The 27648-nt window shown below is 38.5% G+C and overlaps 1 protein-coding gene across 4 annotated transcripts in view; it reads left to right on the top strand.

Moving 5' to 3' along the window:
- The window catches only part of LOC139460522 (casein kinase I), a 51803-nt gene extending 32283 nt beyond the window's left edge, over positions 1-19520 (top strand). Inside the window, exons 5-11 of one of the 4 annotated variants that reach the window (XM_071242162.1) lie at positions 3376-3610; positions 3871-4041; positions 6824-6972; positions 8062-8154; positions 9769-9873; positions 12810-12916; positions 14363-19520. In XM_071242162.1, the coding sequence (XP_071098263.1) occupies positions 3376-3610; positions 3871-4041; positions 6824-6972; positions 8062-8154; positions 9769-9873; positions 12810-12916; positions 14363-14420 (918 nt within the window). In that variant the 3' untranslated portion in view covers positions 14421-19520. Of the gene's footprint in view, positions 1-3375; positions 3611-3870; positions 4042-6823; positions 6985-8061; positions 8155-9768; positions 9874-12809; positions 12917-13971 lie in introns of all 4 variants that reach the window. The other 3 variants (XM_071242023.1, XM_071242089.1, XM_071242224.1) reach the window with 3 other exon arrangements.
- The last annotated feature ends 8128 nt before the right edge of the window (positions 19521-27648 follow it).

Raw genomic sequence — 27648 nt, 5'->3', positions numbered from 1 at the left:
CATATCAAAAGTTGGATCTTGAAAATGTCCTTATGACAAGGGTCAAGTGTATACATATGGTATGAGGTGTAAAGCAATACTGTGGTCAAGTACATGGATTCTCAAGACACTGCAAAGTTTTAATGACACAACTACATCAACTCAGGCTCGTTGGGCTGGCTGATTATGTGTCAGTGTGCGGGGATGGTTTGGACAATTACTCATTTGTCTGGTTCAGACTTGAATATTTATAGACCGTTGTGATATATCTGGACTAGTGCTGTATGCTGCAGTAAACAACATTCACTCATCCACTGAGTGTTTTAGTTAAATAGCATTCGGTGAACTGTTGTATCCTTTGATGATAAATGAGAAGTATGGATTTTTCATGCTTTTTATCATGTACCGAATCACAACCTGGATATGTATCGATTGTCAGATCACTACTTAATTGGATAAAGATGTAATTTGATGTAATTTTTTGTCTTTTACCTTCTGTACTTCTTAAATACAATAGGAAAATGTTTCGTCATTGCTTGTTTGTTTCAAAAGGTAACATTGCCGAGTGATGATAGTATGTGTTTGGGAGACAAGTCAAAGTCAAGTCAAACTTACTGCAGTACAGTGACCTTGATTGGCGTTCCTGGTTGTCTGGTTCAATTTGATCACACTGTAAAATATTGAAACTGTATATGTTGTTATAAAATATACCCATAAGAAATGATGAAAATTGAAATCGTACTTCATAAAAAGGGGGTAATAGAGAAGTGGATGGCCTTATCTAACCTATAACTTAGTCCTTACATTCCAACATTCTCCAGATTGAGTGTAATTTGACTAATGTTGCATCATCATTAATGGAGCACTAGCCTTATCATCTAATGTAATGAAATACCCCAAAAATAACACCATTCCTTTTGACGTCATGGCTGGTTTTAAGTCTTTGATGACGTCAGAGAAAGATGACGTTGGTATTTTTATTGATATATATCTCCCCTAGTTTTCATTCATGGTATGGAAAATCTTGACGTGTGAAACGGAATTTGACGCTTTTTCGACACAACATAAAATGACTGCTTTCACCATGAAAATAATGTCTTGAATATGTATACAACTACCAGTAGATAATTTATCCTGTATCTTTATTGGACAAGACACACACCTGTTTGGCATCAATTAACGTATTGAAATACTCAAAAGAATATTTCAAAACAACCAAAATTATATTCAATATTGGACATATATTTGTTCATAATGTTATTATTTCTTACACAATAACAAATGCAAAGAAAGCTCTATTGGTATAGAATTATCAGGATAATCGTATATGTTTGAACCAACGGGGTACCTGACATGGGTTTTATTTTTATACAATTCCTGGAGAAATAAAGTAAACAGTAAACTATCCTGTGATCACAATATCACAAAAAGAATGAACCCATTGATTATATAATGCAAAACGAGAGGAATTATTCGTAAATTGTTTGTGACTAACCAGCGCATCTGGCGAATCATTATGTATCACTGTTCTGTGTTCAAACAACATAAAAAACTATTCCAAGACCAAGACAATTCATTCAGAAATGTGTGCATGCATTTTACCAAAAAATATTATCCATTTTGTTAAAGTAATATATTCAGTTTTAGTTATGAAATAAAATGAAACAGCTATTCATGGACATTGGTTATATGAACTTAAAATATTGACTATTACACATCCCAAGAAATACGTACATGCTGCAGTTACATTTACACTTCATCTTGTAACACAAGGAAAAGAAATATCGTATTCGACAATATAAACCTATCAATTGTTATGTAAACAATGTTCAAACAAACAGGAGATTATCAAAGGTTCTTTCATACATGTTTTGGCCTATATTTATGTATGACATCATTTTGAACATTAACAAATATCCAAAGTGAAATTAATTGTGTGAAAAATGTATAAAAGATATGCAAAATATACATCATAACTGAAACTGTAAACAGCATGATACAATGATCGTGTGCACTCTCATTCAAGGACCTTCACCTCAAAGAAATTACCAAATATGTACAACAATGTTGACGTATGACATCACTACCTGTGACCGACTTTTACAAAATGGCGTGTTCACTGTCAACAGTACGCGGGATTTTACAAGGGGACTTTCATTGTTTCAGGGATCGTATATACATAAATGTGACATGTAAGTAATCAGAAACATTCTGACAATCTATGTACTGTTCTTTGTTGTTATAATTTTCATTGAAACCAACAGAAATAGTCAGAAATTCTGATAAATACTGTTGTCGTTGTGCATGATTTTGCGTCAGTCTGGCGCCACACAGGACGGTAACTTTGACAATTACTGTTGAAAATATCAAATCATTGCAATGTATCTATTTTAGATTCTCTAATTCTTCCTACAATTCTTGAACGAATACACGAATGGATAGCTCAAAATAGGACAAAATGCTACACTATGTAAAATCTGTATTTTGTTTGTTTACATTTCAAACAAGTGCATTTTTTCAAGCACAGCGTTCATTTTCACACCTAACTTATTTTGCTTGATTTCATCTAGCCATTTTGTATTGGTGACAAAGACCATTGGTCATTTGATTGTAAAATGTATGAGGAATTCAAGGATGTATGTATCGCAGCTAAGTTTGAAATGTACGTGATGTTACAGGCGTCTCATAACTGGTGTTCCTGAAACGTGATTTTGTAAACACTATCCAATATGGCAGAAAGTTCACTTTGGCGTTCGTATTTGCATATTTTCCAAAACATTCTAAACGATTCTAGGGTTATCGGAGACGTTTTGGAATGATCAATGGTGATTTCATAAAAGACAGATACTCGTGATCACTAATATGCTTTTTTTTAAAATCATTTCTCCAAGTAAATATCCAAAATTTAGATTTCAAAACATGCTGTAAATAGTGCTGTCAATGGGGATTTAGTTATGTGTAAAAAATGGCGACATTTACGATGTACCTCATTTTCAGTACTTTTGCTTAGCCTAAAATGCCAGTGGATGATATCACAGAACAGGGAATTTCCCACCTTATTCAAAACTGTGAAGTGAATTTGTGTGGGTGATGTATTTTGAATTTTATTTGACTTCAAAGTGAGGGCTGTGGAGGAGGTTATATGTGTTCCTGTGGCATCCAGGGGGTTACGGTTTTTTCATACTACGTGCATCCTCCCTGTATATTCAACCCATGGTTTGTTTTGCATTGATCCAGTGATGCAGTTGGAATTGGTACGGTGAGATAAACAGGAATAAAAAAAAGTTTTTCTTCACAAAACATATCAACATGATCACCCAAGTGGTATTTTCCGGTGCCTCTTGATGACCTGTCTCCCCATATTGACACTCGTTTTTTGTTTGTGTTTCTTTTCAGATATCACGGATGGAGTATGTTCACTCGAAACACCTCATATATCGAGATGTTAAGCCAGAAAACTTTCTGATAGGAAGACAATCGACCAAAAAACAGCATATCATTCACATCATAGACTTTGGTTTGGCCAAAGAGTACATTGACCCCGAGACCCACAAGCATATACCTTACAGGGAACACAAGAGTCTCACTGGCACGGCCAGATATATGAGTATAAACACACATCTAGGAAAAGGCAAGTCAAAGAAGCAGAATAGGTTGTGTTTTGAAGAATTAAGTAACTTCTGTTTGATCTGTATTTTGTAGATACTTTTTATGCTTTCATTATTTTAAAGCTAATCATATCACATGATTAATGAAATGAATAAAATGAATGTGTATATTGCAACAGTTTTAGGAGCTTTGATTATTGAAAACGATTTTAAATGTTTTCCATATATGAATTAAAAGAATGAATTCATCATTTTCATGACTGGAATGTTTCTATGCCAACAGAACAAAGTCGGAGAGATGATTTAGAAGCTTTAGGTCACATGTTTATGTACTTCCTGCGTGGCAGTCTACCATGGCAGGGACTGAAAGCAGACACATTAAAAGAAAGATATCAGAAGATCGGAGACACAAAGCGGGCCACGCCCATTGAAGTTTTGTGTGAAAACTTTCCAGGTGATTTTAGGAGTTCTATGTTAAGAACATGGCATGCCTAGTTTCATGAAATATATTGGTGCAGTCTGTGCAGCTACAACTAGTGCTGGAAACAGACTAGAAATATCTATGTGATAGAAGGCTGTGTAGTTACATAATAGCTCTGACGAACAGACTAGAAATATCTATGTGATAGAAGGCTGTGTAGTTACATAATAGCTCTGACGAACAGACTAGAAATATCTATGTGATAGAAGGCTGTGTAGTTACATAATAGCTCTGACGAACAGACTAGAAATATCTATGTGATAGAAGGCTGTGTAGTTACATAATAGCTCTGACGAACAGCCTAAAAATATCTATGTGATAGAAGGCTGTGTAGTTACATAATAGCTCTGACGAACAGCCTAGAAAAACCGATGTGATTGACTGGATGGTATAGACTAAGTAGTCTTAAAAATGTCAGGCCCCCATCCCACAATTTCAATACAGTGATCCCTTGCTACAACGCTACCTTCGGGGTCCAAATAATTTATGAGCGTTATAGATGATCAGCGGTTTAACGAAGGTCGAGTCGTAGGTGGTAAATGACCAACAAAACAGTACACATGCTCTGCCTACCTAACACGATCTACGTTGCACTTTTCAGAGTTTCAAAAAACATTAGAATAGGAGTTATTTATGATTCATGGTGTTGAAAAAGATTTATCGAGTATTGATATGCGCTTTAAAAAAACAAAACACATCGTTTCCCTTCCGGTGAATAAACAGGTAGATCTATAACAAACCTGGTCAATAAAAGTATGAAATTTGATATAAAACATAACTAAACATGATGATTTATCATTTAGAATGTATTTCCTGCTCTCAAAGGCATTGTTTTTTATATGCAGAGATTAAGATTACCGTGTGTATTTTCTCGTAAACTAAACTGGAAATAGCAGTCAGCTGTGCACACGTTTCCTCCCAATCTACCGGTGATGCAGTTTAAACGTACCCAGTGATACCACTTTCAAGAAATTTGATGCAATGGTCGGAAGAAATTGTATCTGAAATGATTATTTTATCAGGAATAATATATTCCAAAATCATGTTATTTTAGTTGCAGCTTCCACTATATATAAAATTATAAGAACCATAAGCGTAGCACTTTGGTACAAATTGTATGCAGGATATGTTTTGACGTATGAAACGATTTTGACCAGTCACCGTAGGGACTTCCAAAGCTACATGTATTGTGATTGCGAAAACATTATGTTGACATTTAATAGTTTTGCCTCAAATGGAACTTTTAGCGAGTTATGGTACAGCATTCATCATTTATGATATGTGTATCCATTCTCTTGCAACTAAAGTTTGTTTCAAGGCGTCAATAGCGGTAACTTGACCGTGGTTGCTGTTAATAACGATGAGTTGTGCAATCTACTGCTCACTTCACATACGATTTCGCCAAAATTACTGTAAACATTATAATTATTGAATGAAATTTTGAATATAATTAAAATATATTGCCAACATTACTCCAGATAAACAATGAATTTTTTATATTACTATTACCAGATATTATAATAATAGGATTAAATTGCATACTTCAGTTCGGATTTGTTGACAGGTATTTCCGGTGTTACGTGATTGCGGTGATCAGCTAATAATGTTTTCTGAGATGGGGGAAAGCATCATATCATTGGAAAACTTGAGTTTATTGAAAATGTTAGTAAATTTTGGGAGCCATGCTTTACCACGCTCTATAACCGAGTTACCGCTATATTGAAGGGCGCAATAACGGGGGAACGCTGTACATGAATGCTTTTTGGAAAATAGTTACTAATTTGTATAAGCTGAGTAAAAAGGTTGTCGTGTCACAATCTGCTGAGAAACAATATCAGCATTAGTGTAAAGTAGTTCTCAAGGACCACCCTAGTTCTGTGCCTGATTATGTTTTTATGTCAAACACATAAATAATAAATAATGGAGAAATCCATCTGTCCGTCTGTCCATAATCATTTCCTTTTCCGGGGCAGAACTCGAAAACCATTCAGTGTAATTTTAAACAAAATTATTTTTTTTAAAATCTTTATGGAAAGAAGTTGGACAAGGACACGATTGTTAGTTTCACGGATAATTTTGTGCGACTTGTTTTTGGTTTCTGAAGCGAAACTCGAAAACTGTTCTATATTTTTCGACAAAACTTGGCAGATATATCAAACAGATCCTGATGTGGTGCCTTTTGTTATTTGCAGATTTTTGGCATTTTTCTTTTTCTTTATTTACATGGAAACAATTTGGACTTTGTCTCAAAAGGTGTTGTTTCCGGAGCACAACTTGAAAACTGTGAAATACTTTTCATCCTGTATTAACCAAAGGCTGAAGTGGTGTTTTTTGTTAATTAGGAATTTAAGAAGAAAAAAATCTTGTTTCCAGGGCAACAAGTTTGACTTGGACTCTGTTCATAGTGATGTGTTTGTCCAGACCATATCTCTAAAACTGATAGGTATTCATTCATGACACTTTGCACACACAAAGACCAGTTTGCCTTTTGCTACTTAGGGTGTTTAGAAAAAAAATCTCTTTCCATGGCAACAACTTTGATTTTGATTCTTCATATTGGTGTGTACCTGACATAGAAATACAAAGTTCTGAATCCCAATTCCATGGTATTGTTTTGATAAAACAATAACTACTCTTATTAGAGAGAAATACTCTCATCAAGTTGGACCTAATGTGACATTCAGATGATTTGTGCTTTCAAATATGTTGGGGCTGGGGGGATTGTCATCTTCTAATGACTCTTGTTTTTATACAGATGAACTGGCAACCTATCTGCGGTATGTTCGGCGATTGGACTTCTTTGAAACACCAGACTACGACTACCTGCGTAAACTGTTGACAGGTCTCATGGAGAAAATGAGCTATGACTGTGATTGGCAGTTCGACTGGGTCGGCCGCCAAGTGGTGAGATCTCAAGTAAACTTGCCGCACGTTTTCATCTCTTCGTAGTATGGCAAATAATGCTCATTGTACATCCGCAGGCTCCATGTGACAGTAGCTGGTATTGACAGCATTTGAGAAGTCTTACATATCTTTTATTAAGTCAAATTTGAAACAATTCCATCAAAATTCAAGAAATTCTGAATAATGATGAAACAATGCTGATTTTGACACACTATGCTTGCTCTGGTAACTCCTGTTTTCTGCAAACTCGATGCTGATACTGCTAGCTCATATATTGATTTTGTAATTTTCACAGGTTTATGTTGTTTAATGGGACAGTGTTTGAAATGATTTGGTCTTAAGTGGGCAGAAAATAGGTCACATACCTCATACATGTGCAGTGTGAATGTATTTGTTTTAGTTCTGCCTTTGTGGCATTCATAATCAGTTCATATTCATGCATCTCTAGAGATTTTATTTGGAAAGTTCTGTATTCCATGTTATGTCCTTAGAGCATTTTGATTTTGCTCCCAAAAAGATCATCTCATCTGTTTAAAAAAAGTGCTACTGTTTATAAATAATTACTTTTTATCTTTAAAATGATAGTATTGCTTGCCTTACTCCTCTGCCTTTTCATAATTCCATACTGTACTGCATGCATTATGCTTGTCAAACATCAAGGTGTTTCAACCAGATCTGACCATTTGCCCCTCTTCCAATCAGTCCTAACTATTGAGAAGGCATGGAAGGGCCCCCATACCATATCTTCAGTTTCCATTTTTTCCTGGATGATGCATGAACATTTGTGCTGAATATTTTTAGTTATGACATTATCTTGTTAATGTTACTATTTTATGATACTTTATAGCTGAATGGTTAATCTTCGGTGCAGTTTGTTTTTAAAAAAAAAAGTTTAAAAAAATTAATTCTTTAACATTGAAGATACTGCATATTTGAACAAGGTGTTTTCTTTCATATTAAACACTGTAAGATATTAATAACATATAACATTTTGAAAACAAAGAGTACTTGTATACTTTGATATGTGATATATTTTGTGTTGTTTGTACCTACTTGTGAGGAGCACTAAGGATTTTTGTTGTGTTCCAGTCGACACCTGTGTCATTGAGTGCCCCTGATACTGGCCCATCACCTCAGAGAGATATTGGTGGTATGAGGGAGAGACACACCGGCCCGACCAGGGTGAGTAGATTACAGGCTCCTCCAGGCCACAGAGAGACACTGGTGGGAACACCTAGATATCTACTTACAACTGTTTGGGTTTGTCCATGTGAAAGACGAGCACGGATATATAGATATATGCAATGCTTACAAGTTAACTTTAATTTAGGTTGGTGTCTATATGCTTGCATGATGTAGTATTTTGGTGATATTAAGCCCTTGTTTTTAAGGTATTTGCTGTATGAAGAATCAGTGTATTTTATTTTCTGTGAAGGATCTACATGATTGTTTATGATGCCATGTTGAACTGCCGTTGTTAGAGATAGAAATGTGTAAGTGAAGACATGTTTTCGCTTAGAGAGATTGACAAGTGCAGTCCATATTCTTGTCAAGTAGCCCAAGTAGGGGCAACTTAGGATGGTATCTTTCACTGCACTCCATGCTGAGTCTCCAAATGAGACTTCCCCTTTTAGAGCCAGGACAATCCTTGTTTTGTCTTTTGTGGACATGACAGGTGAATGACCTGGCATGATAGACACCTGCATTGTGTGAAAGACCGACAAACCACTGTGCTAGAATCATCACCAAGGTTGCATTTAGATGGTTGTCAGATATCAATACCAATGCACCTTCCCAGCAATGCAGCCAATCCATGCAACCCCCCCTTGTCGAATGGCGGTTTCTTTTATAGGTTAGACGATTGTGAAGCTAATGTCTGCTTGTTGCGTCCAAATTAGCCACAAGTGTGTGGTATGGTATTTCTGAGCTCACATCGTCTTAGATTATCCTGCATTGAATGTCTCCCTTGGACTAAAAGTTCATGCTTGATATGTATAGTCAAGCTCTTAGTTTGATATGCTTAGTCAAGGGGAGATAATCAAAGCTTCCAGTCACTTGTGAGTCCTTATATGTTCCATTATTATGGATCACAGATCAGGATCTGTTGAATAACACTGCACACCGACAATGTTATTTTGAACATATCTATTTATATTTTGAGGTTTCTATTCATCTGTTTGAGTTGACTCTTCAAGTGACTGTATGCATGATTTATATATTTATTATGAGTTTGCTTTTTTCCTATCTGCTGTTTAGTCCTTTCTAATCCTCCTGATTTGGTTCTGATCTTCCTTTTGCATTTCTCCTGCTGCATGTTCAGGCATCAGTGTATGCCTTGTCATTGAGTTGTGTCCTCCTCCATCAGTTTATTGTCATATACCCTCTAATTTCATCATTTACAACTTTTCTTTGGTGAAAAAAAACAAACAAAAGGTTTTCTGTTAGGAAACATCCTTGTTTTCAGTCAGCTGTACCATGCATGTGGGCATGCTTTAAAACTGTTCAATTTGAAGTTTGTTTCTTCTTTTATGTCCATTTGCAGTTGTTTTAACCACTGCGTTATGAAGGTTTTCATTTCTAATCTGATATATACCATCACCACTGCAGCACCAGAATATTGCACACCATATGAATATATATTTATATGCAAAACGTTGACACTGAAGACAGACCCTGATGTAGAGACAGAAGCCTGAGTCTGTCTTCAGGGGTTATTTCTCCTGCCCATCCATCCCTCCATCCGAACCCATCTGTACAAGACGCATCCTCCTCTAACCAGACTAATTTGCCTTTCAGCCAAGTTCAAATCAAAGGGGGCATGCATGGGGTGAGCCACCCAGGCACGCCAATAATTTACTGGGTGCCAACCTAGCCGCTGATAAACATGGGGGCTCGGTCCAGGTAGGAACTCTTTCTGAAGCTCGTTTGATCATTTGCTTTTTGCAAATGGAAGGAATTAGACGAAAAATCCCACCTTTTTGAAATTCCTCGAATGAAATGTTGAAAAGTAGCAAGATTAACCCCAATTGTAGATGTTTTGAGTGTGCGTGCAACAAACTGCTTTCCCCACGAGGTGGATGCCTGCCCCTGATTCTCTGCCTCAGCCGCATTTTACTGTTGTGCCAATAACTGTTGTCGTCATGTGACAGTCGTGACTAATTGTCCACACATCACCTGTGACAGTGATCACCTGTGTCGTGTAGCCTTGTTATAGTACCATGGTAAGATCCTAACAACCCCCCCTGCCTCTCCTCTGCTTTGTCTTACACTCTTACTATTTGTATATGTTCTTTAACCATTAACAAGGTACTACATATATAGTTTACTCTGTTAGATATTTATTGATTAGTCATGTGTCGTGACCAGAACAAGTTGTAGAATCTTTATCTTAGATATGTAAGGATGTGTATGCAGAAAATTGAACTAACACAAACATGGTCATTAGTACTGGGTTATGGTCGTCAAGTGACATTTGAAGAACAATATAAGGGGAAATAAAATAGGCTTTTGTCAATTAGCAGCCCTGGCATGTTAAGATTGGGTCATTAAAACAATACTTTACCCATCTTCTGACTTTAGTTTATGATCTAGAGAAATGTATCACAAATATAATGATAATAAACCTAATTATTTTCTTGACATCTAGACCTACACTGATAATGGGCAGCAAACCATTGAATCTTGTCTCCCTAAAGATGACAGGCTTTCTGATAACAGGAAATATTTTGGAAAATTGTTTAAAATGCAAGAAACCCAAGGAACGAGCTCAGTACACTCACATTCTAAGCTCAACATTCTTACACTTACATACGTTCGTTACGTTTCATTGATTTGGTAACTTTGTTTGGCATGAGCTTGTTTCTACTACTAGTTTCTGTATCATTTAGTGATTCATGAGTTGCTGTTTCTTATCTGTTTGCATAGGATTAAAATGTATGAAAAGTGAAGATCCACACTTGAGCCAGATTGCATGCAACAAGGGCTTGCCTCCTTCAGTGATCCAGAGTTAATTGAACTTTCTCATTCAGGATATAACATTCTTTCATCATTCTTGCAGTCTGTGTCAAAATCTTTTACCTAACATGGCTCTTACCATCATTTTCAGAATAATTTAGTGGTGTTGTGTAGACTGTTATTAGTTGAGCCTACTTGACAAAACAATGTTTTACGAGACAGTGGCCTCAGACTAGTGGCTAAAGGCGCAGACTGCTCTTGTAATGTATTCAGAGATAGATCACAACTATTTATCTTTTGGTTTTGAAGCAGTATTCTCATTTGAGGACAATTAGGAGAATGGTTTCCTCAATTCTTCAAACAGTTTAAGTTATATGATGCACTTGATATTTCTTTTTAGCATGTTGCATTTTACAGTGTGATATTGTACAGCACTAGCTTAGTGACATACTGCATGTTTTATGTGTATTGGGATACCAGCAAGTATCCCTGTTGCTTCTGCCAGTAAACATGAGACATGAACAGTAGTTGACACACATGATCTGCGCGTGTCTGCGTGCTTTGAACAAACTTGAGCTTAGGCCTGTTCTAGCTGCATAGACTACATTACAAAGCTTTGAGGTTTAACTCATGCTTTGTAACGAGTGAGCTTGTGCCTTGTGTGAGCCTTGTGGTAGTTTGATGCCACCTTACCTACATGTGTTTCTGTAATCATGATGTGCAAGGTAATCTTTACATGGGAACAGGACGTATGAGGACATTATATGTAGTTCTAGTTCAGCCTGTGCCAATCATATGTTAATGGTTGTCCCCCTTTGGATTTTCAACTGGTTCAGCTCTAAAACCTAAGGTTTAACTGCTATTGGCATAATATGATTTCTTTGCCTATGAAAGATACAAGTATCATAAGATTGTAAGAATATTCTTAAATGTTTATTTGCAAAGATAACAATGCAGCAAATTTAGATTTTACAGGAAGTTGATATTTAAAAAATATCTGAATTAAATGTGATTACAAAAATGGAAATGTTTCATGAATACAAGTGCTGTGAACCAGAGTGTTACGTATGTGATAATATATGTTTGGATTTCGAATTCAAAATGTTCTTTTGTTTTTCATGCAGTTGGATTTTGTTTTCAAAATATGCTTATTAATAGTGTCATCACAAAGTTTTCAACAGTTAGGGTGTTCAATGAAAGTGATCTCTCGGTCTGAAGCAAATCTCAGAAGGTGCTATTTCTTCCTACATGGAAGTTCTTTGGGTAGATGTGAGCAACCTAAGAGATGTGTGTGTTTCACCGTGTCACCTACATAAGATTTAGGTTGGTTGCTGTGAAATTTATGTTGTCAGCTTGTGTATTTGTTATTCTAAATTTTGTGTGTCCTTGGTGTCGTGATCTTCTTTCATACTGTGTACGTTTGTGGTTGCTATTGTGCATGCAGCCTCAATCAAACATGTCCTTATATCTGTTGAACATGATTCTACAAACTCATTTTTGATTGTGAATTTTTAGGATTGATTGATGTCTTGTGTACTAAAGTGACTGCTATCTCAGTTAACTTACATCACTTGTTTAGGGATATGTATAGTCTGAATTATCTTGCATAGCCAGGTGAATAATGTAGACTTAGTGTTTCTCAAAGAGATACATGTTAAGCAAGGAAATGCTAAACATATAATAAGGAAAATTATGACTTAAATTATTTTATGTAAAGTTGAAGCATAGATTGTGTTTTTAAGTTTCTAACACAGATAAGGTCAAGGGAAGCTCTGAGGTTTCTAACAGAAGTATTTGTCAACTAACAGTTCTCTTACAGAGCTTGTTTCCAGGATGTACCACTGAGTCTGGCCTGACCTATACAGTCCGTAATGTCCTTGCAGGTGATGAGTTCAACCAATGGCGACTTGGGACCTGATGACCCTACAGCCGGACACTCAAATACACCAATCACAGCACAGCCTGAGGTGGAAGTTGTGGATGAAACTAAGTATGTTCCTTCGCACATCCTTGTCTTATCTCTCACGTTAGACATCGCCCAAGCAGCCACCTTTTTCAAAGCATGGCACATATTTACTGTATCACCAGACTCTTAACTTCAGCTGAAATGCAAGAAAAAAGAATAACTGATGTTGATACTGTTCATTTTGTCTTTTCTAAATTTAACTTGTTTGTCTGCATCAACAACAATAAGTTTTCAATACTTTTGAACGGACGTTACAAAATTATCAGTGGAAATCTATTTCCTTTTGTTTCTTGTGTGCACGCAGTTGAGATTTATGGTTTGTTTTATAGTAGTGTCATGTTTGATTACCACTTGTAATTTGTAAGTAAAATGGTAAACTTGCCTGATGATCATATTCTCTCAAGTCATTTGCATTATAAGACCTCCATCCTTGTCCCTCCTTCACTCTTCCTTCACCCTGTCAACCCAATATAGATGACAGTAATTTTGAGTATAGAATCTAAGTCCATGCCATTGGCCTCTCGACAGCATGAACAGATCGCCGAGCCAAGCCAACCCAACGGCATTCTTGTCACTTGGGTAGATATGTAGATTAAGTGCTGAAAGTGTACTGTTTATCAAAACCTGTTAAGTTGGTTAAGGAAGTCAAGACAATGTAGATAGATTTGTTTTCTTCTCTGTTGTTTCTCGAAACCTGCTTAGGTAAATATTTGTGCCACTAACCAACAACTTAAAAGATATGCACATCCAACACTGATCCCTTTACCCTGCCTCATACGAGATTATTACATTTTGTTTTGTTTTAAATAGCATTTGATGTTTTCTTATTTATATATTGATTTCTGACATGAAAAGAAAACACCTTTGAAACACATGTGGAAATATAATAACTATCAGGAAATCTTCAATTTTATTACTTACGTTTTATGAGTATTAATACGGCTTTAAAAAAATTGCATTTTGGTTTCTAACCCTTTATAAGTGCAACTTGAAAATGAAACTGAATGCATGCGGTGGCCGTGAAAATGATGACCGCTTCATGCACAGTTGGCTTGGACTCTGGTGTTCTCTGCTTGCAGGTGCTGTTTCTTCAGACGACGCAAGAAAAAGAAAGGCCGACAGTCGTAACCCAGGATCTCGGGGGGAACTATGCTATGTCCTTACGTACTCTACTTTATCTGTAGCCATACTGAGCCTGCCCAACCCACCCAACCATTGCCCTCCTGCCCCTCCATTTGCCTGCCCACCTGTCTGTCTGTACTTCAAGCTCCTAGCCTAATCCTGTCTCACTGCAGTTTCTATTAATCGTTAACCTGTCACTTTCTTCGTTGCCCTGTTATCATACACAAACATTGAGGCCATGGCTTGGTGAAAGGAGGAGTGGAGTGACTGTTGATTGGTCAGTCAGTCAGCCGGTCCGTCAAGTCAGTCTGTAGCACCGGAAGTTATGTGTGCTTTCTGACACCACAGGTGCTGCAGCTGTTTCCATCGCAGGCGGAAACGGGGGAAACCCAAGCGCCAGAAATGACTGCTTGCCTTTGGCCGAACCAGGGATACTGTGCCACTCAAGTCAAGGGAAGAAGATTCCTACACCGAGTCTCGGGATACCAGCACCCCAGAACTGCAGAAACGCAGCCCTGTCTACCACACAGCACTGGGAAGGGGCTATGTCAATCAGACTTTCTTGTAGCACCCTTCCCAGGGGTTAGGAATCTTCTGGACTGCTGAGTGTTGAAGGGACTTCTGGGAGATATACACATGTGATAAGACTTTGTGGCAAAGTAAAAGTGCTTGGAAAAGAATATGTATCTGTTTCGACTGCCAACTGCTTACTCTTTTTCTGAAATAGGCAAAATACTGGTGAATGTTCTTTTAATTTGAGATGATTAAAACTGTTGTCCGTCTCTGTTGGCAATTTAGGGATAACCCTGATGATTGGTCTTGACCATCAAAGCTATTTTCATCTGTCAACATTGTATTGAATTTTGATAATAGTTGTGTGGATGTAGTGATCAGATTTGGTTTTAATGTCTGTGGTAAGTGACTGTGCGAAAGACCATGTACTGCTCATTGTGAAGTGATTGTCATAGGAGCCGTCCTATGCAGTATCAGTTGATCTTCAGTCTGTATTTTGTCATTATTTATCCCTATGCATTATTTATCTAGTCTTTTCACCCATGAATTTAGGAAAGACGAAGAGTGATAGTTGTGTATTTTGCCATTTTCAGAGATTCTGTAAGCTTTTCTTTCGTTGTTTAATTTTGATGCATATGGTTTGTCCTGTCTAGTTACCCCAGTTGCAACAAGAGGCATGGAGATGTGTGCTACTGCAGTGGATAGTTATTCCTTGTTTGACTTAGTGCCATAAATTAACCCTTTATCTGAAAGGGCATTAACAAATTGTAAAAATGATAGTATATGAGGGTTACAGTACGGCTTTTGCACATTAGTTGCTTGCATGCCCACCTGCTTGATTTCAGAGATCGAGATTTTCAACTTTTTTCGCGAAGAGTATTTTCAGAGCATTCTGGAAAACATTTCACTGATCTGAAGTGTTGACTATGAAGTGTGAATATCCTCTTTTAGCTGTGTTACAGTGACATAGATGCATACATGTGTGTTGGTAACTTGCTGTAGTTGTTGAAAATGAAGGCACAGAAGGGTTCAGTTATATATACAATCAAGTTAAAGTCCACATCCTTATCTTGAAGCAGCCATGCAACTGCAGCGATAACATTTATTGTCTTTTAATCTAAGTAAAGATATTTGTCGTCATGAAAGATCATGGAGTAATTCATATGAAACTACAATGCAATCCTTTTAGTCTGGAAATCCAGCCTTCCAGCCAAATTGAGCAGGAGTTGTGATCATATACTGTTATTTGACTTGGTAATCCAGTACCCCAGACTCCAGGAGTGAGTGCGTTCAGATTTAATGTTGCATCGTCACTATCTCAGCCATATAGCAACGACAACAAATTATACAAAAGAGTTGTCAACAGGGACAGTAGAACAGTAAGGTAAATATCAGTTTCAATGTAAACCAACTAGAACAAAGTAACACATATCTTGACGGCTCTTTGAACTCCCGAGTCCAACGCCTTGGTATTGGAACCAACATAGCATCATTTTGCTTGACAATCTTGACCGTGAAATCAACACTAAACAGACAGTCCTTGTGGCCAAAACCCCATCTGTCCTCTTGTTTTACAGTAGTTTGATGTCAGTCCGTATCCTTGAGGAAACCATATGTCACTAACTTATCTTTTAACACTCACTTGTAGTCTATGATTAACAAGTTTTCTTGGGTAAAAGATAAGCATGATATTCACATCTCACCAGCTCACAAATATTCTTGCAATTTGTTAATTCCAACAAATATGCTACGAAAGAGGTGTCTAGATTAAAAGGGTTTCAATGCTTGTATTAATCCTATCCTATCACCTCAGAACAAACAGAATTTTGTGATTCACAGTATTTATATCTGAATTGAACCCTTGGTTGGTAAGAATACCATTTTACCAAGATAGTTGTCAGTGTGTGAGATTTAACCATGATCAAAAGTATGTGATACTTTGTACATTACAAATTGTGTTCTTTTACATGCGAGGAGAACATTGTCAGTGCATGGTTATAATGACACTGCAGGAGTGGCAGATGTTTTCTAGTTCTCTTATCAAGTCCTGTTTCTGCTAACTGATGTAAATATTTTCAGTCCCTAAGCAACAAGATAAATATTATGAAACATGAAATTTCTAATCACATGCTCATTTATTTGTTTTGTTGTGCTGTTTCCTTGTCCACTTGGTACAGTTTTTATTAACACATTTTGAGGGCTATGAAGGAATATGTTAGGAACACAAAGTTACCGTTACGTTGTTAACTGATACAAGCACTGTGGTGTGTATATTTGGCAGAGAAATGAAAGGGTTGGAATTAAAGTAATTTCACTTGCAGTATACAAATCGGATAATTTCTGTACGAGTTTATACATATATATATATATAGAATTTGTTAATTTTGTCTACTAACATCAAGTGCTCGTACACTAAAAAATTCCAACCCTTGAAGCATTCAAGTACATTGACCTTTTATCTTAGTTCAGAAAAAGTACAGAATAATTTTTTTTAAATTTTTTTTTTCATTTATTCTTTTGCAAGCACCATTACCAAGGGCTTTGTTATCAAAGCAACCTTCTTAATGGCCGGGTTATGATTGAGTTAAAGCATATGAAGTTAGACAGTTCTCGTGCTATGATGGTTTTGACAATGGGAGCCCTTGTGACAACACCTGACCAAATCAGGCCAATTTGTGAGGGTAAATGTACTTGAATACTGCCAGATAGATGAAGGGCCACCTACCTATCTCCCTGTGATTGTGATATGATGGTGACAGACTGGTCCAGATACCACACAGTAACCTGGTTTGACCAAAGGCAGACCTGATGTATGTATAGCTTCCCACAGCCTGTATTATGTGGAGGGCTTGATCAGTGTGTACATAGTTCATTTGTTATGCTTGTATATATTCCACACATAAACATAACAGCATCAGTCATTATGGGCCATATGTTCAGTCTTGTGCAGCTTTCGGTGTTATGACAGCCATTCTGCATGATCAGGTTCAGTTTGGGCGCTCCTGAAGTAGATGGTTGTGGCACTTAGCTGTTAGCTAGCGTTAAAGAGTCAGGATGGATGAGCACCCAGTAAAGACTGATCTCAACTTCTATTTCCTGCCTGAACATAGGGCTTGCTCTCTTAGGGAGAGGAAGTTGCAGAGCTACAGGGGATTCCCATTTGTACATAAAACATGAATGCCACAATGGGACTTTTAGAGGACAAAAAAGATCTTATTTGTTGTATCAAGTAAAGTGACTGTGAATTTATCAAAATACTCCCAACTTCATTTCTTGGAAACAGTTATCCTAATATTACTTTTTAAATCTACTGTATGTGCTCTCTTATGACATACATTTTATCCTTCAGACAAATAGAACATGTTTGTGATAATATTATTCCGGTAAGTTACTCATGTAAGTAAACAATGTCAGTTTTTAAGGTGTTTTGAGTTTGGTCAATCAGGTCATACCAGAATGAAAGGAAGAGTTGGTTTTTAATAGAACTTGATGTAGTGACCAATCTTCTGCTACATTCAGAGTGCACCTCCTGAAGAGGCAATGGAAGCCTAACTACATGTGCCATGTGGCAGTGGTGTACCTCATCAAGACTGCCCTATACACTTCAAATCAAATTCTGTGAATCTTGTAGCTTCTATCATTGGAATGAGATGTGCTTACAGAGATGTGTGCATCTGATTTATGTGGAAAGCTTTCGTCGCCGTTATTCTTTCTTTTTGTTTGTTGCTAGATGTTGTCTCTTAACTAAGTTGGATAAATAGCGGGCTGGTTTGGCCTGGAACATATTTTTTGTTAAGCTAGGTGCTACGTGCATCAGCTTTTGTTTACTTTGTACAATTTTATCATTGCCTTCTGTCGCTGGCTCAGTTCACGTTCGTTTCAAGTATTTCTATGGGGTGACCACACTCCTATCTTGCCCTGGTAATGTACTTGAGTTTTAATGTGTATGTATCATTTCTCAATGCCCGGGTTTGGGAGAATAAAACATTTTTTTTAACCTAGAATCATGTACATAACGTTACTGATAACTGTAAGCTATTTTATTGTGATACATTTTGCTGTTTATATGTTGCACGGCGTTGCCTCGTTTGCATTTCACAAATAGTTGCAAGGCATGTACATCTTTATCCAAAAAACGTATGGCTTTGCCTGACTTTCATCCAACTTTTATCATGGTGTACATCATAAAGTTGGATGAAGGATATGTGATAGCCAGATCATTGAGACATTTACAACATCATTTCGAAGAAATGGTGTAATTTCATTCATTGACATCGACATTTGACATGCCCCACTTGTCTGCTTTAGGATTTCTATGAACTTACTTATTAACATTGCCAAAGTTCAGGTACATTTGTCTCTGTTTTGTTTTTTCACCATATCACATTTTCTTATGATCATAACAATATCTAAAACTGTAGGTCGTTATTCAGAATTTCTGCTTTGCAATATTTTGATGCAAGTGTATTGAGGTGATGACCAGAGTACCACTATAATGTATTGGTACAAGTCTTAAGAATTGTCGCGTTTTAGTTGTCTTGTGTACATTATAAAAAGATAAAAATATTGAAAAGAAAAAAGTTTAAAATGTATGACTGGAGACTAGATGATATGTATGACATGATATGATGCCAACAGGATGTGTATATTTTTCATGCAACTCACACAAGTTTGCATGAGTCATCCTGTTTCAGTGTTGCGCTATTTCCACTAATCTTCTGCTGCACAGGTAGCTGCCACCCATCTATGCTACCATCAGACCTGTACAAATTGCACTACCAACTAGCTGGTGTGGAGAGAGCGAGCGCCATTTGGTATTATTACTTATTACATGTATGAAGTGGGCAAGATGATATTTTGTAATGTTTAAACATGATGCATGTACAGATTGACCAACTTGTTTGTGCTGACTACATTGTAGAACCAGGATTTGTTCAGCTCTTCAGCTGCCACCAGACTCATGGAAATAAATGAATGAGCAGCTGACCTCCAACTCTTGTCTGTGTCTTGTTTTGAAGCTGACCGCCTCCATGGTCTAGTGGATAGAGCATGGCATCATACACCATAAAACTGTCCTTAGTCCGGACTAGTACAAGCACACACACTCGCATTATGAGTGCTAAATATCTTGGAACAGGATGTTAAACCCCATTTCACCTGACCTGTTTACCCTGGGGCCAAATCATACCCCCAACAAATACACCAGTACTCCTCAATATATCACTTGAGAGGAACAAAACCAGTAACCATCAGGGCAAGTAGCAGATGATAATATAGCATAATAGTCACATGCAGAGTTTGTTTTCAATCGTTTGTCCATCAAATTTGGTCGTTAACAATAGTGCTCAGGGGCGCTTGCAATCGGATCTTTAAAATCTTATTTGATGCCTCCATCAGATCTGACTAAACTTTGACCACCCATTCAAAATGAATATACAGGTTTTGAGCCAAATGTTGCATCATTGTAATAAAGAAGTTTTGAATCTATAGAACCATCTCCCTTGTTCATCATACTAACTTCTAAATGCCACTCACAGACGTTTTGTAGGGTATATTCACGTTTTCTTTCGGCAAGATCAAATTCCAAATTTCGAATGAAAGATGCCATCTGATTAGCTGAACAACACACATCCTTTGTTAAGACTGGGTGGTAAAAGTTTGCCCAGTGTTCACCTCGTGCGTCCAGCACACAAATCTTGACTGGGAGAGGTATCGTGTGGGAGTAAAAGATTGTTCATGTTTTTAAGGATTGGGGGAATTTGGTTTATCAGTATTGCAGCAACATATCACAATGCGGCCCCTAAATGTGGAGGAACACCCAAAGTGGCACTGAAAAGATGTTTTCCCACAAACAGTGATAGGCGGCATATCAACCATGCATTAGTCTGTAACCTTGAACCTTAGCAAAGTATAACCATGGTAACAGGCAGTGGAATAATTTATCTCAAACCCAAGAGCATACGTATTTATTTGGGCAAATTATTTTTCTTGTATTACGGATGCGCAGGACCGATTTCGAAAAGAAAAGAAATTAATTTTTTTATTGTTCGCTGATAACATAAATATATACCGTATTTGGTTGCGTATAGACCGCACATTTAAACAAAATGTGTAGAGGGGGGTACGCATAATAGACGTGCATACAATGAGTTTCGATATTTCCCAACGCAATGACGTTACCCTCAGCACGTAACACCGGAAATCAAGATTTCATTCAATTGTTTACATTACTAATAATTTAGGCGTTAATTGTCACCTGTATTTACAGTTCCTCAGATTACAGCTAACCTGAAACGACCCTTAGTCAGAGAATAGATATACTTGTCATTTTCTCCTGCACCCCTTTGACTCCACGACAGATAGCGGATCTAACTGCAATCTTTTGTTTAAACATGTTAAAACGAGCCCGGGCTGGGGCATGGTCTTGACATTCCAGTAACAAATGAGCAATTGATTCAGGCTGAGTGCAAGATGGGCATACCTTGTCATAGTGCTTTTTGTGTCCGATTTTGAGGCATGAGATGGCTAGTTCAACTTCCTTTCATTTGAGTATGAGTATGGCTTTTGGTTGAATTTTGTATAGCCATCTGCCGATCTTCGTGCGTCCCACTGGGCTTGCCATCTTTGGGCAATGGAGGCTTTGATTTTTGCTTTTTACCTCCACTTTACACAAGGGAATAGGCTGTATCTCCGCTTTGTCTAAAGCTAGCTTCGCCAGTGTGTCTGCTTTTTAATTTCCATGAATATCTATTTGAGACGAGATCAAGCACGGCTCCACTTGTTTCCCCAGGTCCGATAGTCTTGTATATTCGTGTAGAATATTATTGACTGTGTTTGGTCTCGAGTTCGAGTTCCTGTCGGGGATGGCTTGAGTGAGTGAGTGAGTGAGTTAATATTAAACGTCACATCGGCAATATTTCAGCCATATCGTGACGAGAAGTTATACAGTAAGAATACATATAATTAGACTAAATAAAAACCTTTCATCGATGTAAAATAACTAGAATATGACAGTAAACTAGCATACAATCATAAAAAGATAACACTATAGGTATGAAGTGCACTTAGTCATAGGATGACTGCCTTTGCCTCCTGTAGTTCCGGTATGAGTTTTAGCGCATGGTAAATTGCCTCCCAATTCAGCAGTGAATACTGACTGACCATCTGGCTGGCGAACGGCAAAACTGATCATCAAGGTTGAAATTAAAGTGTCCAATTTTCATAAAGTGAAGCACTAGTCTCTGAGAAAATGGTATCACAAGGCAGTATCTCGTGTGTCCACCATGTGCATTGATGACTGCCGTGCAACATCGATACATGGAATGGATGAGGCCTTGGTCGGGCGTCATTCAGCCGTCTTTGAATCTCATCCCACAGGTCCTCAATGGGATTTAAATCGGGACTGAGGGCAGGCCACTGCATGGTTCTGATGCCATTCTGCTGGAGGAAGTCTCTTGTTGCTCCTGCAGTGTGCACGTGGGCACGGGCATTATCATGCTGAAACTCGTGGTTGCGGCGACTTGCCAAATGAGAAATGGCGTGCATGGTCTCAAGACTTGATCAATGTACCGAGCTGCTGTGACACCATTGCCTCTCCTTGCATGGACCGACGTTCTGGAAGACCACAGGGCCGACCCTGTGTGCAAGACTAATCCCACCCCACACCATGATGCTCGGACCACCCCACGAGTCTCTCTCAACAACACAAGCATCCGAATAATGTTCCTCACGGCGTCGTCAGACTCTCTATCTCTCCCATCTGCTGTTGAGATACAGTAACGGATCTCCTCTGAGAGGAGGACACTTCTCCAATGCTGGCGGCGCCAATGCTGGTGCTGTGTTGCCCACTGAAGACATGGCGTCAGAATGGGTCCTCGGTGTTGCCTGTGACAGTGGAGGTGTCTGCTCTTCAATCGTCGACGCACGGTGTCGCTGGTGTGACCCCATGGTCTGTCGAGCAGTTTCCGCAGCAGTAACAAAGTGATCTTGAAGATGCTGTCGCATATCTGACGATCCTGACGTCGGGTGGTGACCCTTGGTCTTCAACTACGTGATTGGTCATCTGTAGTGTTGGTGGTCTGGTGTCGTTCCTGGAGCCTGTATATGGTCCTTACGTGTACTTGAAATGCACTGACTACTTGCCGGGCGGTTTGCCCAGCTTGCAATCGTCCAAAGGCTTGTGTCGCTGATTTCTTGTCAATCTTGGCATGTGGTAGCAATTCAATAACGAAAGAATGTTATCTGATCCTGGTGGATTTTTATAGGGCAAGAAATTGGGGAACGCATGTGCAATTCAATTTTGCACGGAACTCACGTACATCGGGTTACCATGGCCGTTGCCTTGATCCTTTTGGGCGATCGGTTCTATTGTCATCTGCTTTGTTTTTTATCATCAAATTTCATTTTTCCGGACAAGGTAATGTTAAATTTTAGAAACTTTGACAAAAATTACCCAGATATTTAAATGACAACTTTTCATGCAATGTTACTTGGGGTGACGTTTCTTTTGCAGTTCAGTATATTTATGGGCCCAGCTGACCCAGGTAGTTTGAATTTTAGTGATAGCTTTTGGTCGTAGCAGGGTTGGGGTAGAATAGATCTTCAGCAACCCATGCTTGCCGTAAAAGGCGACTAGGCTTGTAAAAGGCGACTAGCGGGATCGGGTGGTCAGGCTCGCTGACTTGGTTGATGCATGTCATCGATCCCAATTGCGTGGATCGATGTTCATGATGTAAATCACTGGATTGTCTGGTCCATACTCGATTATTTACAGACCGCCGTCATATAGCTGGAATATTGCTGAGTGTGGCGTTAAACAGGAAAATTTTTTAAAAAAACCGAGTTACAATGGGAGTTCTCCTGTTTCCACTTGTAATACTTCTAGTTTGACATGTTGCTGCTCCTGTGGCCAGCATTAGGGCTTTGCATTGTATTCTGTCTGGCGGCTCAAGACAGTATTTGATGCTAAGTGAAAGGCCTCACAACCATAAGTCTACTTTTGATCTGATAGGATTTGCAGAGGTCCAGCTGATTGTCCCAAGATGTGCCTGATTGTCCCAAGCTGTGCCTGAAATTGCCCGCAATACGTTCAGGTTTTTATGACATCTGTTTTCCACATATTTTATACGTTTGCTCCAAGTGAGGTGTTTTTCAAGGATCATCTCTAGAAATTTTGCGGATTTTTCGAATTTGATTGGTGTGCCTTTTATGGAGAGATGGGGTATCATAGCATCTTTCTCCCTGTGTTTGAATAGAACCCCCATTTATTGCACCATTAATCTACTCCGTCCAGGGCTGACTGGAGGTTTTTTGGATTTGTGAAATATCTCTGTTTTATCCATATTGCTCCGTCATCAGGGGATTTAGAAGTTTGGGTGGGAGAGTTGACATGATCAAATAGGTAATTGATCATGATGTAAAACAGGGTTGGGCTTATAATGCTGCCTTGTGGCGTGCCATTGTCCAGTGACATAGGATCAGATTGATTGTTTTCTATTTAAACTGACAGCGACCTGTCTTGCAGGAACCTGTCTGTGAAGTTTGCCATGTTCCCTTCTTCCCCATTTTGTGCTAGTTTTGAAGGCTTCTCTTCGTACATGATTAGGCACAAACTTACTAATTCTTGCGAATCCTCTACCCCTATTACATCTTTGCCATAAATCCTGTATTTTGGCTTCAGTCACACAAACTAATATTTTCTGTTAGATTTTCAACAGACGCCCTCTTCACTGTCAATCACACAATTAGTTGTTCCCAACACAGCATTATGGCAAACCAAACTATGACGTGCGTACTGGCGGGAATCTCACTTCTTTTCTGTGTGTGCTAGAGTCAACATCTATTGTTATAGTTGTAATTATCTATCACTTGGTAGTAGTCACATTAGTCTAAGATTTTTCTAATATTTTTCAACAGAAAACAGACACAGTGAGTCAATATTATCGTACTCACGTAAGCTGGTGTGTGGTGTGTTTGTGAGGTCGTCATGGAGTCTCCCTCTACTGGTCGTTTTATGATCACGGGAGATCCTCATAGTAGCTGCTGGAGGTGATATCCACAGATGAGGCAAGATGCGAGCAGTGCGCAGAATATGAGGGAATACGGGGGATGTCATGCTCTGACGTCATCTCAACATATCCACCAGGTATTGCCATGGCCAAGCGATGCAGGCAAGGTGGTAGCCCAGGCGTCGGAAAATCTACTCAAATTCAGACATGATGACCGACTACCCTTACCTACATTGAAGCAGTAGTTGTATAAAACTCATGACTCTCGACTTCCGGATCATAAAGTTGTGGACGAAGCAAGTACGCAACCCTAATACAAATGTCAGGTTACCTGCTAAGGACCTGTCCATGGCATCCAGACATGCAGATATTCAATGGACATTGGCGCTTATATCAACTGGTTTGTCGCCGGAACCAGACACATCATTCCGCCATTACCGACATCAATCAATATGAAGGCATACCCGGAGAGGTCAAGTCGGACTGATCTACAGCCTGCTAGACACCATAGTCAGATTGCAGGAAGACTTACTCTCCAGCCAAGTCTGGATGTCTTCACAGTTATTATAGATTCAGCGTCAACAACTACTTGCACAGATTCGTTCAAGAGCTGTTTCCAGCCAAGCCAAGAGGTTTATAATGTCACAACCAATATCTGCTCCCAAGACATTCAACGGCAAATTCGGACGTGCCATAGACGAGGTCAGACAAGATACAACGGAACGTTTTCAAGTATCAACTATCAACCTAGCGGCCAAGGCACATGGATCTTCCCATCCCCAGTAGGGTTCCTGGGATCAGAAAGACTCGTCATATAAACACCCTCCTAAGAAGAAGTTTGTCCCCTCCAGGAAGGATTCGTTCCAACCAAGTAGGGGGTACGACAAGCCTCAGTCTTCTCAGGAATCTTTTCGTCAGTCCGACTACAAGAGACGAAGATCCTATCGCCGGGGCAGATTGGGTGGCGGAGGTGAAAGCAGATTCTGACTTACTTGCAGGTGAAGAAATTCCTACACATGATCTGTTAAGTCAGTGTCAGACAAATAATAGTTGACGTGGTCGTCCTGTATTGACCTGAGGCGGGCGTCGATCTGACGGTAACTTCCATTACGGGAGGTGCAGATGGGGGGGCTGGGTTTTTGTCCAAAAAAATTATCGTCAAAAATTATGGAACAAAATAATTATGCTTCAGACTGTTGAAAAAAAATGCTTGCCACAAAAATGACGTTGTTACAAGGTGTTTTGTTTGAAGAAAATTCAGGCTCATAGTTTTGAATTTAAAAAAAAAATATCTGGTGTTGTAGCTGTTCCAGAAAAATATGTTATCTCGATGCAAGAAAATACGTACACGTATTGGCTGTATACGATGGCTGGTCAAAAAGTTCTAAGCCTGACTAACTTTCAACTATGGACCATAAGAAAGGGATCTAGCCAATGTAGTACATTGTTTGAGTAGTTCATTGCAAGTGTTTTCGGTCCATTGAGGCTTTTCGTACTTTGGTCCATTGCGGCCGTTTGTACATTAATGACAGCCAGTTGAACGTGATAGAGTTACTTTAGAGAATGGTACGTCCCTCAACTTCAATCATTGAAGATTCCAGAAAACGTCTTCATGAGTGGAATTGAAAAGCTTCACTATCGATATGATAAGTGTATTGAAAAGCAGGGAGATTATGTTGAAAAATAGAATTAAAAACACTTTCGAAATTGTTGCTTTTGTTTCTTAGCCTCAGAACATTTTGACCATATCTCGTACTGTATTACATAATTGTGCATGTACATTTACTTTAATTGTTAGTTTTCATTATGCCTCGCCCAAATAAAGTTTTGCAGAGGACAATGTGGTCTGTTAACGTTTCGTTTCCGGGGCATAACTCATAAAACATTCAACATTTCTTAATACAACACACAATACACATTCGGCACACAACTAAACTTGTGCTGTGTGCTTTCAAGGATTTAAAAAAAAAGCGTTTACATGGCAAAAGATTGGACTTCAATTGAACAAAACGCAAAACATGTTTCCCTTTTCTTGTATAAAATGCTGAATTTGTGGGTATTGCTATTGAGGTGGTGTGTTTTTTATAGTTTTTGCGTTAACAAGTTGAACTAAGGTTCCAATGAGGGTTTCATTTAGCGGTTTGGTGATCATGTCAGTTGCACTCACAAACCAATTTTCGTATAATGAGGTACATGACATGTACAATGTTTGATTCATGCACATCTGCAAAGGCGGGGGGATATTGATGACTTTATGGTCTTGTTCAGTTTACTTCCGATAGTGGATAGTATACAATAACCATATGCAAAGGCCAAATTGCGTTTCATTTACCATCTCAAGTAAATCAAGTGTGTATTTTTAATATTATAGGTCTATTGACATGACATTGTTACATGACATGTACCAAGTTTGACGATTAATCAATAAAATGCAATAATACATTATTGGGGAAAGTTTGGGAACCGTTTGGTGTCATGTGGCAATCCAGTTATCTTGGTCTTGTCCATTGTATATATGTCATAGGTGACCTTGACATCAATGTATATATACGAATCTGCAGAGGTAACCATGCCTCAGACACTGTCAATGACATAACACATGGATTGATGACCTTGAGCTTTGACTAATCTTGACTAAAACCCTTTAAAAGCAGGGCCCCAGGGTAACAAGTACCATCTTTTAACGTCTTTTGGTATGACGTGGCCGGGGTTCGAAGCCCGGACCTGCCGCTCTACCACTAGCCCATGGAGGCCGTCCTCCAGGAAAAAGTATACATTGAGTATGGATCAATACTTAGTATTTATTTCTATCTTGTAACCCTGACCTTTGGCCTTTTAAGCAAAGCCAAGAAAGAAAAGTGGAAAGGTGACAGATGATCAGTCCTAAAACCTGACATTAGCTGAGGTGAAATATGGGGTTTAACGTTGCATCCCAGATTATTGCACTTATATAGCGAGTGTGTGTGTTTGTGTGTGTGTGTGCATGCCCCGATTTACACTGAGATACCATGCCACAGTTTAACATGAATACCCCACTCAGACACAGTATGCCGACCAGTCCTTGTTTTAGCCCCTTAATGCCAAGCACCAGACAGGGTAACAACAAGTACCATC

This window comes from Haliotis cracherodii, unplaced genomic scaffold (genome assembly GCF_022045235.1).
Source record: "Haliotis cracherodii isolate W230 unplaced genomic scaffold, xgHalCrac1.p SCAF_1, whole genome shotgun sequence".
Taxonomy (NCBI): Eukaryota; Metazoa; Mollusca; class Gastropoda; order Lepetellida; family Haliotidae; genus Haliotis; species Haliotis cracherodii.
The sequence above is the reverse complement of the archived record's forward strand: the minus strand, read 5'-3'. Positions and strand labels throughout refer to the sequence as shown.